Genomic DNA, 12,911 nt, shown 5'->3' with positions numbered 1-12,911 from the left:
CAATCAGTGCTTAGACGACGTTATGACTGGAATGCGGTATGTACAATGTATCAAGTCGAGATTTGATAAACGTCGGGAATTTTCTTGCTATAGTTGGATAGTTGAGCCAGGCGGTGCAAAGCGTGATCCGTCCGTATGGGAATACGGGGATTCGCGTATGTCCCATACGCCGCGGATTACTACCTCGAGGCCACGACATGCCGAGCCATTCTGCTACTAGGACTCAAGGCAAAAAGAACTTTATGTCATAGTCGAAACAGAAAATGCGCAGACGAGATGTATTTAAGGAGGTCGATCGGCCATCGGCCATGATCACTCTAACATAATCACCGACCGTCATGAAAAGCGCATCAACTCTTATGACAATTCTTGCTGTCAGCAGTCATAGTACTGCAATGACCTGCAAATCGACGCCTCTAGACTCCGACTGGCCTCCTGTCGCAGAGTGGGAGGCCTTGAACAGTACACTCAATGGTGCTCTTCTCCAGACACGTCCTGTTGCATCTGCATGCTATACCGGCAACCCTTTCAATTCAACCATGTCTTGCAACGAAGTAGAGGATCAGTGGAACTCAACATACTTCCATGCAACTCTCCCAGAATCGGTCGACTTCTCACTGTGGACCAACAACTCTTGTGTACCTCCTGGTATCGACGGACACCTCGAGGACAGGCCATGCTCGATCGGCGCTTACCCAGCATACATTGTCAACGGAAGCTCGAATAAGATAATCTCGGATGCCATGAGCTGGGCTTCCCGCCGCAATATCCGTATCAACGTCAAGGGTACCGGGCATGATCTCGATGGCCGGTGAGCATTGGACATCTTCTTCGCACAAACACTAGCTGACTCGATGCACAGATCTACTGGCGCCCATAGTCTGTCCATATGGACTCACCATCTCAACAACATCCAATTCGAGTCCAACTGGAACGGTACGGAAGACGTTGTCATCGTCGGGAGCGGTCAGCAATGGGGCAATGTCTATGATGCAGCCGCAAAATTTGGTAAAGTGGTCGTCGGCGGTGCAGATGGCAGTGTGGGTCTCGGTGGCCATATCCAAGGAGGTGGCTATGGACCTCGCTCTCCTGCTTATGGCCTAGCCCCCGATCAAGTCTTGCAGGTCACTGTAGTGACCACTACCGGCGAGATTTTCTTTGCAAATGATACCAATCACCAAGATCTCCTGTGGGCTCTCCGCGGCGGTGGAGGTGGCACTTATGGTGTAGTCACTGAGTACGTGCTCAAGGCTTACCCGGCACCCGCGAATACTGTAGCCGGAATCTTGTCTATCAGTGGAGGAAAAAACGCTACCGGCAATGCTACCTGGGATGCATTCGCCGTCGCGCTCAACCATGTACCTGACCTCATGGACAATGGTGTCTGGGGTAATGCTATTGCCTTCGGACAAACACCAGGAGAGGTCCAGGTGACATTTCAGCTCTCTGCATACAACAGTACTGCGTCGGATCTAACAGCCAAGATCAGACCCATCATTGCCGCGATCAGCAAGGCGACTGGCAACATGAGCAACAACTCCAACCTCTCCGTTCAATGGAGCGATCCTACAGTATCCCTCTTCGACCGAAACAGCAGCTCCAAGTCGGCATCTAATACTGCTGGGGTAGGAGGCCTCGAGACAAGTCGTCTACTTGGTCGTGCACAGCTCACGCTTCCATACAAACAGGTCTCATCATACCTGCGTCGAATCATGTACACAGAGCTAGGTGCCGGTCGCGCCATGCTCATCCTAGGGCTCTTCGCCGGCCCTGGAGTTCAAAACACCCCACCAGAGCGCCAGGGAGCAGTAAACCCCATCTGGCGTAGCACCTACGTCCACGCAATCTCTGGCTCCGGTCCTGCAGCCCAGGAATCAGACACACCAGCACAGATTATTAAACAATCATCTAAATGGTACGAGACTCACAGAGAGGCTGTTTGGCGCGAATGGGCACCCAACACCGGTGCCTACATGAACGAAGCCAACCCTTACAACTCAAACTGGAAGCACGACTTTTTCGGTGTCAACTACGATAAACTTGCTGCTATCAAGCAAAAGTACGATCCCTCCGAGTCGCTGTATGCAGTGTCCAGAGTTGGGTCTGAGTGGTGGGACAATGATCTGCAGACTGGCAAGTTGTGCAAAATTGAGTAAAGTGGTACGGGCAAAGCGAAGAAATCAGGGAGCCGCAGTGAATTGTAGAGGAAGACTTGTCCTTTGTAGATCTCTGGAAGGATAACTTGGAAGAACCTCCCCTTGCTGAATCAGATGTCATCATGATCTGTTCATTTTGGGAGACTGAAGGGGAGGAATCTCGTTTGGAAAATTAATTCGAGTAAGAGGATGAACATACCACCGTGAGAAGGAGTAAATGTAATATCGTTTCTTGACATTATGTGTACATAAAACGCGCGTATATGTATGGCAAACTTTTTGTCAGATGGAAGCTCATATAACAAGGTACTCGCCGTCAACCCTGTCCATAGCTTTCCTCCACCTGAATGCTTGCACACGGTCTCCATTTTCTTTGGCACTGTCGCGCCTGCGCTGTACTTCATCGTAGTCTGCGTCCTGCACATCTTGCATGTCGTTCTCGGCCCAGACCTTCTCGAGAACATCCAAGACTGAGATGTTGTTGAAGAAACCACTCTCGATCTGGACTTCTATACATCTGTCCCGTACAAGAGCCTGATCGGCCGCATCAACACACTCTGTACCTGCAATGAACAGAGGCCATAGCAAAAACTTGTTAACACATGAAGTGATTTCTAGCGCAGCAATGTGCGAGAGAGCGTTCCGGACATGTGCCTGGAACTTTGGTGACGAGGACGGCAGGAACGGATGCGCTAGACGTTCGGTGTATAGCAACGCTGACGAGCGGAAGGACTCGTTAATATGAGTCAGATCTCGTTGTCCGGGCTCTAGCGAGGCGCGCGAAGGGTCAAGAGCTGTGGGCGATAGACATGGACTCTCCATCGACCATGTCTCGAGGCGAGATCGAATGTCGTGCCACTCTTTCCAAAATTCTTGCCTCGTATCCGAATGATCTCTGAAAACCGTATGGTTGTCTTCCGGAACATCAGCCAGGAGGGCGCCCCAGCCGTTACCATCGAGTCGGCTGAAATCCATCGGCCCAACTTGGGGTCTTGAGCGCCACGCCTTTGAGGTCGAAGACACCCCTTGGTCCTTGGCTTTCGGTGTCGCCGTCGCACCGTAGGACGGCTTGGAGTTTCTAGGATCAGGGCGCACTGGGCGATTCTGTGACAACAGATTTAAGCGACCGAGGCGTGCGATCAGCTTGAATAATCGACCATCACATCCCGAGAATTGCTCAAGGGCACCTAGATTGGACGAGTAGTGCAGCATGTCTAGACGATCGCCTTGGATTTCAGTCTCTCTGTCATTCACGGTCGAGGTCATGACATCGAACCAGGCGAAAAACATCTCCACCCAGCCAATGAAGCCTGTTCGGACGCCAGGATCACGCATGGTGAGAAGCTTCTGAACGCCCTCAAGCTGTGTCTTGAACTTCGAAAACCCACTGTCGCAGACGTGGAACAAGCAAAGAATGAGCAAGATGGCAAGGACAGAATCGTCCTGAGCATTGACTGTGTCAGCCAATTGCGCTTGCAAGTGACCAATCGAGACGCTCTTGTAGTAAGTCTCTTCGGGCGACGGTCGGGCTAGAATGCTGTTGTTCTCCTGCTGCTCTTTGTCGAGCTCCTCAATGAAGCCTGTGGGAGGCGATCTCTTGTGCAGACGCATGCGCATATTGTTCAGCGACAGAGATGCAAGAGCATTCTGGAGACCCTCGTTATGTGTGGCAAGTTGGAGAATGTGCATCCTATATGGGTTGATTGTGTCATCGAATGCAACAAGAACAGAGCAGATATGCTTGTCGTAGTAATCCAGCAGATATTGCATTCTTGGCGACAGGTGGTAAAATAAGGATGTCGCCATGGCTCTCGGTATGGAAACATTCAAGTCTTGCATATCAGCCAAGGACTGTTGTGAAGTCGTCAACGCAAGATCAAGGTTGTTGTACTCGAAGTCCTCGGATGGCATGCTTTGATCATAATCTACCTTCGTCGTATCGTATGTGGGCTCGAAGAAAGACACGTCCTGCTGCTGCGAGAAAGTCATATCCTCGGGGGAAGTTGATGTGTTGAGGGGCTGATCAGAATAAAAGGTCGGCTGTGTCTGAGGATATGATTCGGAACAAGATTGATTTGCAACATCCAGAAGGTTGTAATTAGTAGAAGACTGCATGCCCTCATTGTAGGATAACGATGCTGGTGTCAATGGATAGTCGGAGGGATTCAGCAAATGACGATTTTCGTACGGCGAGGTGGGAGATGTGTGTTCCTGGTTCGCGTATTGCTGCATCGGTTGCCAAAAGACAGGCTGTTGAGGGTCAAGCGGGGAAAGAATGCCATAAGAGGGAGTTCGAAGTGGTTCTTGAGAGGCGGGCTGTGGGATATTGGTGCTCAAGTTTATACGTGGAGGCGCAGGGCGATCCGAGGCAGGTGCGGTGGTGGATGCTTTCCTTCGAGGTTGCGATACGCTGTTCCTTTTGGTGACGCCCACGGGCCCGTCGGCCTTCTCAGCCACCGGACATGTCAAGCCTCTCAGCTTTCCTCGACTAGCAATACCCACCCCCCACGTGAGAGTCGTCTTGTATCCCGAGCAGTCTTTTCCAATTTCAAGGCACTGTCCACAGTACGGTCTCCTGCGGTCACACGGCGCATTTCGTTTTCGGCACGCAAAGCAGTCGTCGGCCGCGCCTGTTGTCGTGGTCCTCCTTCTCCGCTTTCGGATGCTTGGTTTGCTCTCGGGTCCCGCGTCGGGCTCTGTTTTGATACATGCCGTCGTCATGTTGACTGGGGGTTCGCAAAAGGTCCGGTCAGGTCGAGTGATCAAATTGGGCTCATTGAACGTCTTTCGATGGCCGAAGTCTCTCAGAAGTGGGCGGATTCGCTTCCGGATGGTAGAGAGTGGCGTCTAGTCAAAGATATCGTTTTTGGATCGGCTAAGATATCATGTTCCGGCGAAGAGAGGTGATTTTGGAAGGATGTCGAGTACTCGTGTGAGACTTTTGATTTCAAACGATACGCAAAATACTGGGTCATATTGACTTCTCATGTGTCGAGCTAGGGAAAGCCCGCGCATCACTCCGTTTCCCACACCTTCGCGAACCGCAATCCCCATGTGCCTCTGGCGAGAACCGAGGCTCGAAGGAGCGGTCGAAACCTTATCGCTATATACCCCCGCCAATGAGAGGTCTTATCGTCTCTTGCGCCAGTTTGCTCGTATCTTCGCAAGGCCCTGTTTTAATTATCAATCGTTCTACGAAATTTGCCTTGATACACAACCCATGCTCATCGCGCGTCGAGGCACTAAGCGACTCTCACAGAACGGTGTCTGCTCCCTGTCCAAATGCCGCCCCTCAGGCTCGACACTCGCTTTCGCTTCCATTAGTCATCTCTGATCAGCGACTTGGACTTAGGCGAGCTACCTATCTCCAGGCTCAACCCCGCAAGGATGGGAACCTTCACGGACCAGCCAGGGTCACAACGGCCGAAAGCACGCCTCCAACCATGAGCACCTCATCTTTCTCCGCACCAACACCATCATTGTCTAGACGAGGCGCCCAGAGGCCCTTTATTTGTGCCTTTGCTCACGCACATCCGCCTAAATATGCACCTTTCTTCCACCTGACGTATCTGATCTCATTGCTGACTTTACCCAACCGCGTGCGCCGGACGTTAGTCCTCGCCGTACAGAGTTCAATTGGTCAAAGTCTCTGTAAATATTATTCCGTGCCCTGGCTAATTCGCCGAATTCAACAATCGCTTCATCCTTTGACAAACGTCCGAGTTCTCCTTACATGTGAACATAGCAAAGCTTGGTCCGTCTACAACCAGCCATGACGACTCTTCACAGCAATACCTGTCCTAACTCACGCTTAGCTGCGGCCTTGCATCCGTGCTTCGCGAAGCAACAAGTCTGTGATGAGCCCATAGAGCGGTAAGACCGGAGACGGGCCTTTCATTATCCTGACCTCAGCTGCTTTGAGATGTGTGGTCACGTCAACAGGCTCGCGCTGTTGGTCTCCTCATCTAAATGTGTATCGTTGATGGCCTGCACCCCTCTTTTGACAGCTGCAAGCATAACCGACAGGCTGGCTACCAACAACAATGCGTTGACGGCAGCGGAACATCGAGCAACAAGTAACGTGGCGTTCTCACTGCTGTATTCACGCTTTCAAAGGGGAAATCGACGACAATAAAGAGCCAACAGCATGTACTCGGACGGCACAGATCAATTGGCAATACATATGGCTACTGTCAGAATCAGTATGTTATAAGGGGCATCTTACATCAAGGAGGAAATAGGTCACCAATCCTCGAAGCCTTCTTTAAATCTATTGTTATCAAGACACACTGAAAGAGCTATATATCAAGATGAGTGCCGGCCAAGGTGGGTTCTTCAAACACCAATGCACTTATTTCCAACTTTGCGGGCGTTGGACAATACAAAACTTTGATGCTTGTGGACATTGCATGTCCGAAGGCAGAAAGTCTCCGAGGGAGGCCGACTATCGTCCTGCCGTGCAGAATGTCACCACAACGGTCAGTATGATACAAAACATGGTGGCGGATAGATTTGACATGGTTTACAGAAGTCGACCCGCAAAGCATCGCAGTAGACGTGCCGCATTGGCACCTCAGAACTAGTTCCAATGATCAGAAAATCGGAGTGACGGATGACTCTGAATTGGGGTATTGGCAGGGGTGAAAAGAAGTGCTATTCATGATGTTTGGAGCGATCGCGAGGATACATGAGCTCCTAGCTACAAGCCGCATGGACGACTGAGATCATGCGACAGACTATATGCTTACAGAACAATGCAACGCCCATCGAGCTCCTGACCCGATTGCATATTGTCCAACATCAAGTGAACGTTTTGGCGATCTGCTGCGGTGAGAGCGGAGTTCGCAACCATACTCACACTTCGGCCCACAGCTCACTGGAGCAATGATCAAAATCGCCGTCGTAGAAGACATCTACATTGTATTTTGTCCGTACGTCGGTTTCAAGGCTTTATGTATTGCCAGGCTTGATCGGTGCCTCTTTCGAACAATGCTATACATGATAAAAGTGTGACCATGCTAGTCGCTGCGTCCAAGGTCTACCAAAGTCCTGGTTCATCCGTCTTCTCCCGCAGCCGAGTGGCGTGAGGAGAATAAGATGATGTTGGAGTCCGTCCATAAGAGCAGCACGGAGAGATGCTGGTGGTAATAATCTAGGCAACGACCGACAGAAAGTACAGTACGCGCGAGATATCCTATCAGAGGAACGTAATGCCGATTTGGCATTACAAACAACTGATATCCTAGATAGCGGCACCGTATAGCATCCGAGGCTCAGGGCAAAATGTGAAGGCGGGGCGAAGCCGGCACTGATAGGAACATGTTGATATACACATGTCGACGACCAATCAACATGAGTTTGCACCGAAACACTATACATTCTCGAAATTGGATGAGATACACCGAAGTTCTTCTCCACCTTATCGACCAGCCGAGCAGGCTCATTTGGTCAGACTCATAGTCGTACTTGATTGCTCCCGAAGGGGAAAACTGTAGCATACAACGATACTAGAACTTCTCTTGAGCAGGTCTCATGTCGAGCTCGTGCGTCCACAAACATGGCTCCTGCTCTGACAGCCACAGGTACGTCTTACCCACAGCTTCGGCAGATATCTTCTTTCCGGTCTTCTGGTCTTCACCGTCCTTATCCTCTATCGAGCCATTGCCAATGCAGTGTGCTACATGTACACCTTTTGCACTGAATTCACGAGCAAGCGTCTGGGCAAGCTGCCTCACACTAGCCCTGCCAGCTCCGTAGGCAGCATACTCCGCATTGCATCGCAGCGCACCCAGAGTTCCGGTGAAGATCAGAGTACCTTTCTTGGGGGACCCTTCTGCCAGAGTGGACTCTCCGTGGTCATTGAAGAATCGCTTTAGCGACTCTTGTGCGAATGTGAAGGCACCTCCAACATAAGTCTCCAAGGAGTCGGTGAACTGATCATAAGTCTCGTCGAGGAAAGGCTTCTTTGTCGAGTGCTTGACGTTGTAGATGGCAACACGTAATTTAAGACCCTTGAAGGATTGATGTTGACTGATGTCCGAAAATGCTTTCTTCAACGATTCAGGCGAGGTGTCCGATGGGAAAGCTTCAACAGTTGGATTGTCAAGAGACGACTTGAGACCATTGGCAATATCGTCCAACACCTCTGAGCGTCGAGCAAGCAGAGCAACGGCCATGTTTCCACGAGCAGGATCCGCTAGGACGCGTGCAATACCAGCACCCTGTAACTTTTAGCACAGTAGGTTAGCCGACCAAAGACTCACTCACGGTAGCAGGGCCCGCGCCCAACAGAATTGCCAATCCGGATGGAGCCATTGGGAAAGTTGATCCCATGTGAGAGTTGACCAGCTTATGCAGAACAGAGTGAGAAGTGCAAGTGGTTCTTCCTCGTACCTACCTGATCGTCCATTCGCAGCTGTATGAGCTCATCAATATTATTGACGTCATTGCGCGTTACCATGAACAGAGGGTTCAATGGTCAGGAAGTTTAGCATCTAACAAGACTCTCGTCGTCTTAAGAACCAGTGATTGGTTTTATGGCAGCCGGCTTACCTCTCGCGGCCTCAATGACATTGCATGTTCATACGTTCTTGCCTCAGCCTAGAGCTGTTCATTGGCAATTGACTTTAGGATGTAAATGCCAGTGCACAAGTGAAAATATGAGCTGAGGGGGGATAATTAGCTTGCGCTTCGGCTGTGATGACACCCAATCGGAAGTCGAACGCGCGGTAGCGAACATGATCAACTCGAAGTGGCGGTGGTCGCGGGCAGAAACGCACGACAACAATGCAGGAGGTATTTGGAGAGATGAAGCGTCGTCTTGCCAAGTGGTTGCGCGGATGCAGTGGCGGTCGACTTGACCGCCGTCATGCAAAACGACAAGACCAAGCAGAGCATGACTCTTTGAGTGGTGAAGGCAGCTTGTGTGAGGCTTGGATGCTAAGAAAAGGCGTGCAAGGACTCTGGTGGAGCGACTGACACGTGGAGCCGTTGGTCGGATGGTGGCCGGATGGTGGCCGGAGACGCAGACCCCGTTTACCGGGATGGGCATGACCAAGATCAAAGACAAGAAATGTCCCCATAGAGACATGGATGGACAAGTCGAGTCAGATCAGCAATAGGAGGTGTCGACATGGCGAGTCTAGACGAAAAGTGGCAGAGCATGTGAGTGGATAGTCAGGGTAGATGGGGGCGGTTAGACGAGTGGTTGGTTTCAGCTTGGCAGGAGATGATCGTCGTGGCACCGTGAGCGAGCGTGGGCTAGACAATCAAAGGCTGCGAGAGAAGGCGGATCACATCGAGACATGTTGGAGTTGTAAACAATTCAAAGCACGCCTTGGACTGGCCATGCTGCAGCTGCAGCCCTTGCAATCAAGACAATGGCGACACCGCAGTACCAAGCACAAACAAGGATCCAATTGACGGTCCCTCGCCGACCGCGCTTCGCCCTCGGGCGGACCAACTCTGCGCCCCTGATCGCGACAGCGAAAGATGCCGTCAGTGAGCAGCAAGCATCGCACAGCCGGCCATGCACTCCCTTGACGATGGCCATGTCGTCGACGGATGCGTACGGCAGGTCGGAGGCATCCGGCGGGCATGATGGGCATGATGAGCCAAACGGTTTGAGGAGCAACGGCTTCCTGCAGACCAACAACGCCGCTGGATACGAAGTCAACATTGCTGTTGTCGGGAGCGTCGGCGTAGGCAAGTCGACCTTCATCCAGCAGTCCCTGGGCCTCGCACAACGGCCGACAGAGGCAGTCAATGCCTGCAGCATCTCCCTCGACAGCGGCACCTTCTTTGTGCGCATGCTAGAGTGCCAACTCGAAGACGTCCACATCGACAAGGAGAACCGCATCACCTGGCCCTTGGACCCGCACATGCCATCCATCGACGCTGCATACACCCTGTACGACTGCTCGGACAAAGACACGTTCGAAGAGGTGCCCATCGTGCTGAGTGAGTGCTGCTGCTCGTCGTGTACCCGCTCTCCGGCTAACGCTCGTCCAGACGCGCTCGAGAAAGCATCAGTGCCGTCGGTGCTTGTCTCGAACAAATGCGACAAGGCAGATCGCCAGCTCGACCCAAACAACATCGAACAACGAGCAAAAGCCATCCTCCGCTCGCTCGACACTCTGCAGTCTTCCATATCGCATGTCGACTCTCACGCAAAGGGTCTAGCCAGCTTGTTGAAAGCTGTTTCGGGCAAGTCGCATCCCAAACCTGTCCACCCACATCCATGGCCCAATCGCCTCCACCATGGCGCAGCGAACCACGCAAACATGTCTTGTTTGTCTCGACTGTGCCGCCTCAGCGCCCCGCCAGTGCCCTAAACACCACACGCACACATTCCACCTGCTAACATCCACCCAGTCCAGAGAGACCCCTCCCTATCCCGCCGACGAACCATCTCATCTGCCCTCCTGTTCACCCAACCTCCAACATCACCCTCGACCCAGCGCCACGCAAGAGCAAGCTCAATACGGTCCAACAACATGCGGAAAGACCTCCGCCACGATTCCACAACCATGACAACAAGTCCCTCGAATGTCGCAAAGCCGCCCATCGACATTGATGACACTGTCGATGAATCACGCGACGATATGACCGACTCTTCTCACTCCGAGCATGCTTCGTCCTCCGATGATGGCGCTCTCGACGTTGACAGTCAGTCAGAAGCTCCCTCGGACGAGCGAGGCTACTCTTTTGACAATCTTGTCGATCGTCTCCTGAAACTGCCCAAGTCAAAGGCCGACACGAGATTCGGGGCCGTCTTCCTCGCTCTGTATCGGAAGTTTGCCGCCCCCGGCCAATTGCTGGAGGCCATAGTTCACCGATTCGAGGCTCTGGAGAATCAAGGAGGCCCATTCATGACCAAAACAGTCTCACAACTACGCTACCTATCTGTCATCGAGCAATGGATAGGTACGTATCCTGGTGACTTTGCACACACCAAGACCCGCCATCGGATGCGTACCTTCGTCGCCAAGTTGTCAAACACCCGCATCTTCTCGGCCGCCGCGCGCGAGATGAGCTGTGATCTGGATGTCGTTGTGGAAGATGACGATACCAATTGGGCATGTTGCGATTCGGAACGTGAGACACATGGTCTTTTGAGCCCAGAACCAGGCTGGTCATCCCGTACAAGCACACTCCTAGACGACCCTGAGTTTGACTTTGGCGACAACCTTGGGAGTCTCTCTCTTGATGGCGGTCAGAACAGGAATCAAACACACTCACTGCATACCGACTTCGGAATGCTCCAGACCGTTGACGCAGCAAGACGTCAGGGACCTTCATTAGTCCCGGTGCCGAAAATGGCCATCAGCAAGATGCATTGGCACATGTTGATGGAAACGCCAACGGACCTCATCGCTTGCGAGCTGACTCGGATCGACTGGATCATGTTCAGTGCTGTCCGTCCGCGCGATCTGGTTCGCCATGTGTCTTTGTCTCAGTCTCAAAAAGCGCAATGCAAGTCGTTGGTACATGTCAGCCGTATGATCGATCATTTCAACCACATTCGCGATTGGGTAGCCAACTTCATCTTGCTGCGAGAAAAGGCAAAGCATCGAGTATTGATGTTGGAGAAGCTCATGCATGTCGCACGCAAATTGCGAGAGATGAACAACTACAATTCGCTAGGTGCCTTCCTTGCTGGTATCAGCAGTGCGGCTGTGCATCGACTTGCCGCTACTCGAGAATTGTTAACGCCTGAGACTGGCAAGGACTGGATGAAGTTGGAGATTTTGATGTCTCCAACCCGTTCCTACTCGGCCTATCGGCTGGCTTGGGAGAATTCTAGTGCAGAGCGAATTCCATTCCTACCTCTACCAATTCGAGATCTTGTAGCTGCCGCCGAAGGCAACAAGACATATATTGGTGATGAGGCTAACGCCAGAATTAATTGGCGCAAATTCGAGGTCATGGGAGAAACGATCGTCGGGATTCAAAGAGCTCAAGGTTTACCTTATAGAAACTCGATGCTCGGTCCCAGAAATGATGAACTCAGAGCCCTGATACTCAACAGCAACATGATCAGAGACGACGAGGTAAGCCGAGCTGATACATGTCACCAAAGCATCAAGACTGACATGGCTTTCTAGGCGCTTTATGAACGCAGCTGCTCCATCGAAAACGCCGACAGACGAGGATTGCGGGAACTCTTCAGACGCGCGTGAATAACCCGGCGTCTTCCCAACTCACTTTACTAGCATTGTTACTCGGCGTTTTCACACAATTGGCATGCATATGAACTAATGATTTTGACCTCGACCTTTCATGTCGAGCAGTTGTAAAGAGCTAAAAGCGATTCCAGGAATGACCATGGAATCTCCCTGCGGATTTGTGGCGTGTCTTAGCAGCATGCTGCTTGATCAGAGAAACTGTGGTGCTTACATTTCTATACTATTACATATATCCAGTATCTAGACTTTGTGCCTGCCTCACGGCAGTCTGTACATTTTCATCTCATGTTTGCTATCTCACGAAGCGATCGCGCGTTTGCGTGGCGACGCTCTGAATTTTGGTCACTTGCCGCCGAGCACAAGTCTAAAAATGCTTCGATGTGTAGTGTGTTTCATGGACTGGCCTGCTATGTATCCCAATTTGAAGAGCGTTTGTTCAGAGCCGCAGGAGATCAACATATCTATACATGCACGTCAATCTGAATATCCACGTGTTGATCTGGAGGCGCATAAATATCGAAACGTTAATCATGACTCGATGACCTCACTATACCGCCTGCCGGCTCCA

At 51.7% G+C, this 12,911-nt stretch overlaps 6 protein-coding genes across 6 annotated transcripts; 3 read left to right on the top strand and 3 right to left on the bottom strand.

Annotated features, from left to right (window-relative positions):
• The first annotated feature begins 97 nt into the window (after positions 1-97).
• Positions 98-2,303, top strand: AUEXF2481DRAFT_355018 (uncharacterized protein). Its single transcript, XM_013486236.1, has 2 exons — positions 98-811; positions 863-2,303. Exons 1-2 carry the CDS (start codon positions 339-341, stop codon positions 2,154-2,156), a joined length of 1,767 nt encoding a protein of 588 aa, XP_013341690.1. The 5' UTR covers positions 98-338; the 3' UTR covers positions 2,157-2,303.
• AUEXF2481DRAFT_355500 (uncharacterized protein) lies at positions 2,304-5,076 on the bottom strand. Its single transcript, XM_013486235.1, has 2 exons — positions 4,086-5,076; positions 2,304-4,007 (listed from the first exon to the last, which is right to left on the bottom strand). The coding sequence occupies exons 1-2, from the start codon at positions 4,875-4,877 to the stop codon at positions 2,451-2,453; spliced, it is 2,349 nt and encodes a 782-aa protein (XP_013341689.1). The 5' UTR covers positions 4,878-5,076; the 3' UTR covers positions 2,304-2,450.
• AUEXF2481DRAFT_355514 (uncharacterized protein) lies at positions 4,976-6,212 on the top strand. The gene is made up of 3 exons (XM_013486234.1): positions 4,976-5,086; positions 5,157-5,910; positions 5,972-6,212. Exons 1-3 carry the CDS (start codon positions 5,074-5,076, stop codon positions 6,012-6,014), a joined length of 810 nt encoding a protein of 269 aa, XP_013341688.1. The 5' UTR covers positions 4,976-5,073; the 3' UTR covers positions 6,015-6,212.
• Positions 6,213-7,612: 1,400 nt separating this feature from the next.
• AUEXF2481DRAFT_42371 (uncharacterized protein) lies at positions 7,613-8,492 on the bottom strand. The gene has a single exon (XM_013486140.1). The coding sequence runs from the start codon at positions 8,330-8,332 to the stop codon at positions 7,664-7,666; it is 669 nt and encodes a 222-aa protein (XP_013341594.1). The 5' UTR covers positions 8,333-8,492; the 3' UTR covers positions 7,613-7,663.
• Positions 8,493-8,549: 57 nt separating this feature from the next.
• AUEXF2481DRAFT_355002 (uncharacterized protein) lies at positions 8,550-9,391 on the bottom strand. Its single transcript, XM_013486233.1, has one exon. It carries the CDS (start codon positions 9,244-9,246, stop codon positions 8,767-8,769), a length of 480 nt encoding a protein of 159 aa, XP_013341687.1. The 5' UTR covers positions 9,247-9,391; the 3' UTR covers positions 8,550-8,766.
• AUEXF2481DRAFT_42369 (uncharacterized protein) lies at positions 9,293-12,748 on the top strand. Its single transcript, XM_013486139.1, has 4 exons — positions 9,293-10,115; positions 10,167-10,361; positions 10,530-12,208; positions 12,263-12,748. Exons 1-4 carry the CDS (start codon positions 9,536-9,538, stop codon positions 12,335-12,337), a joined length of 2,529 nt encoding a protein of 842 aa, XP_013341593.1. The 5' UTR covers positions 9,293-9,535; the 3' UTR covers positions 12,338-12,748.
• The last annotated feature ends 163 nt before the right edge of the window (positions 12,749-12,911 follow it).

This window comes from Aureobasidium subglaciale (genome assembly GCF_000721755.1).
Source record: "Aureobasidium subglaciale EXF-2481 unplaced genomic scaffold scaffold_18, whole genome shotgun sequence".
NCBI classification, from domain to species: Eukaryota; Fungi; Ascomycota; class Dothideomycetes; order Dothideales; family Saccotheciaceae; genus Aureobasidium; species Aureobasidium subglaciale.
Note: the sequence above shows the minus strand (reverse complement) of the source record. Positions and strands in the feature narration are given on the sequence as shown.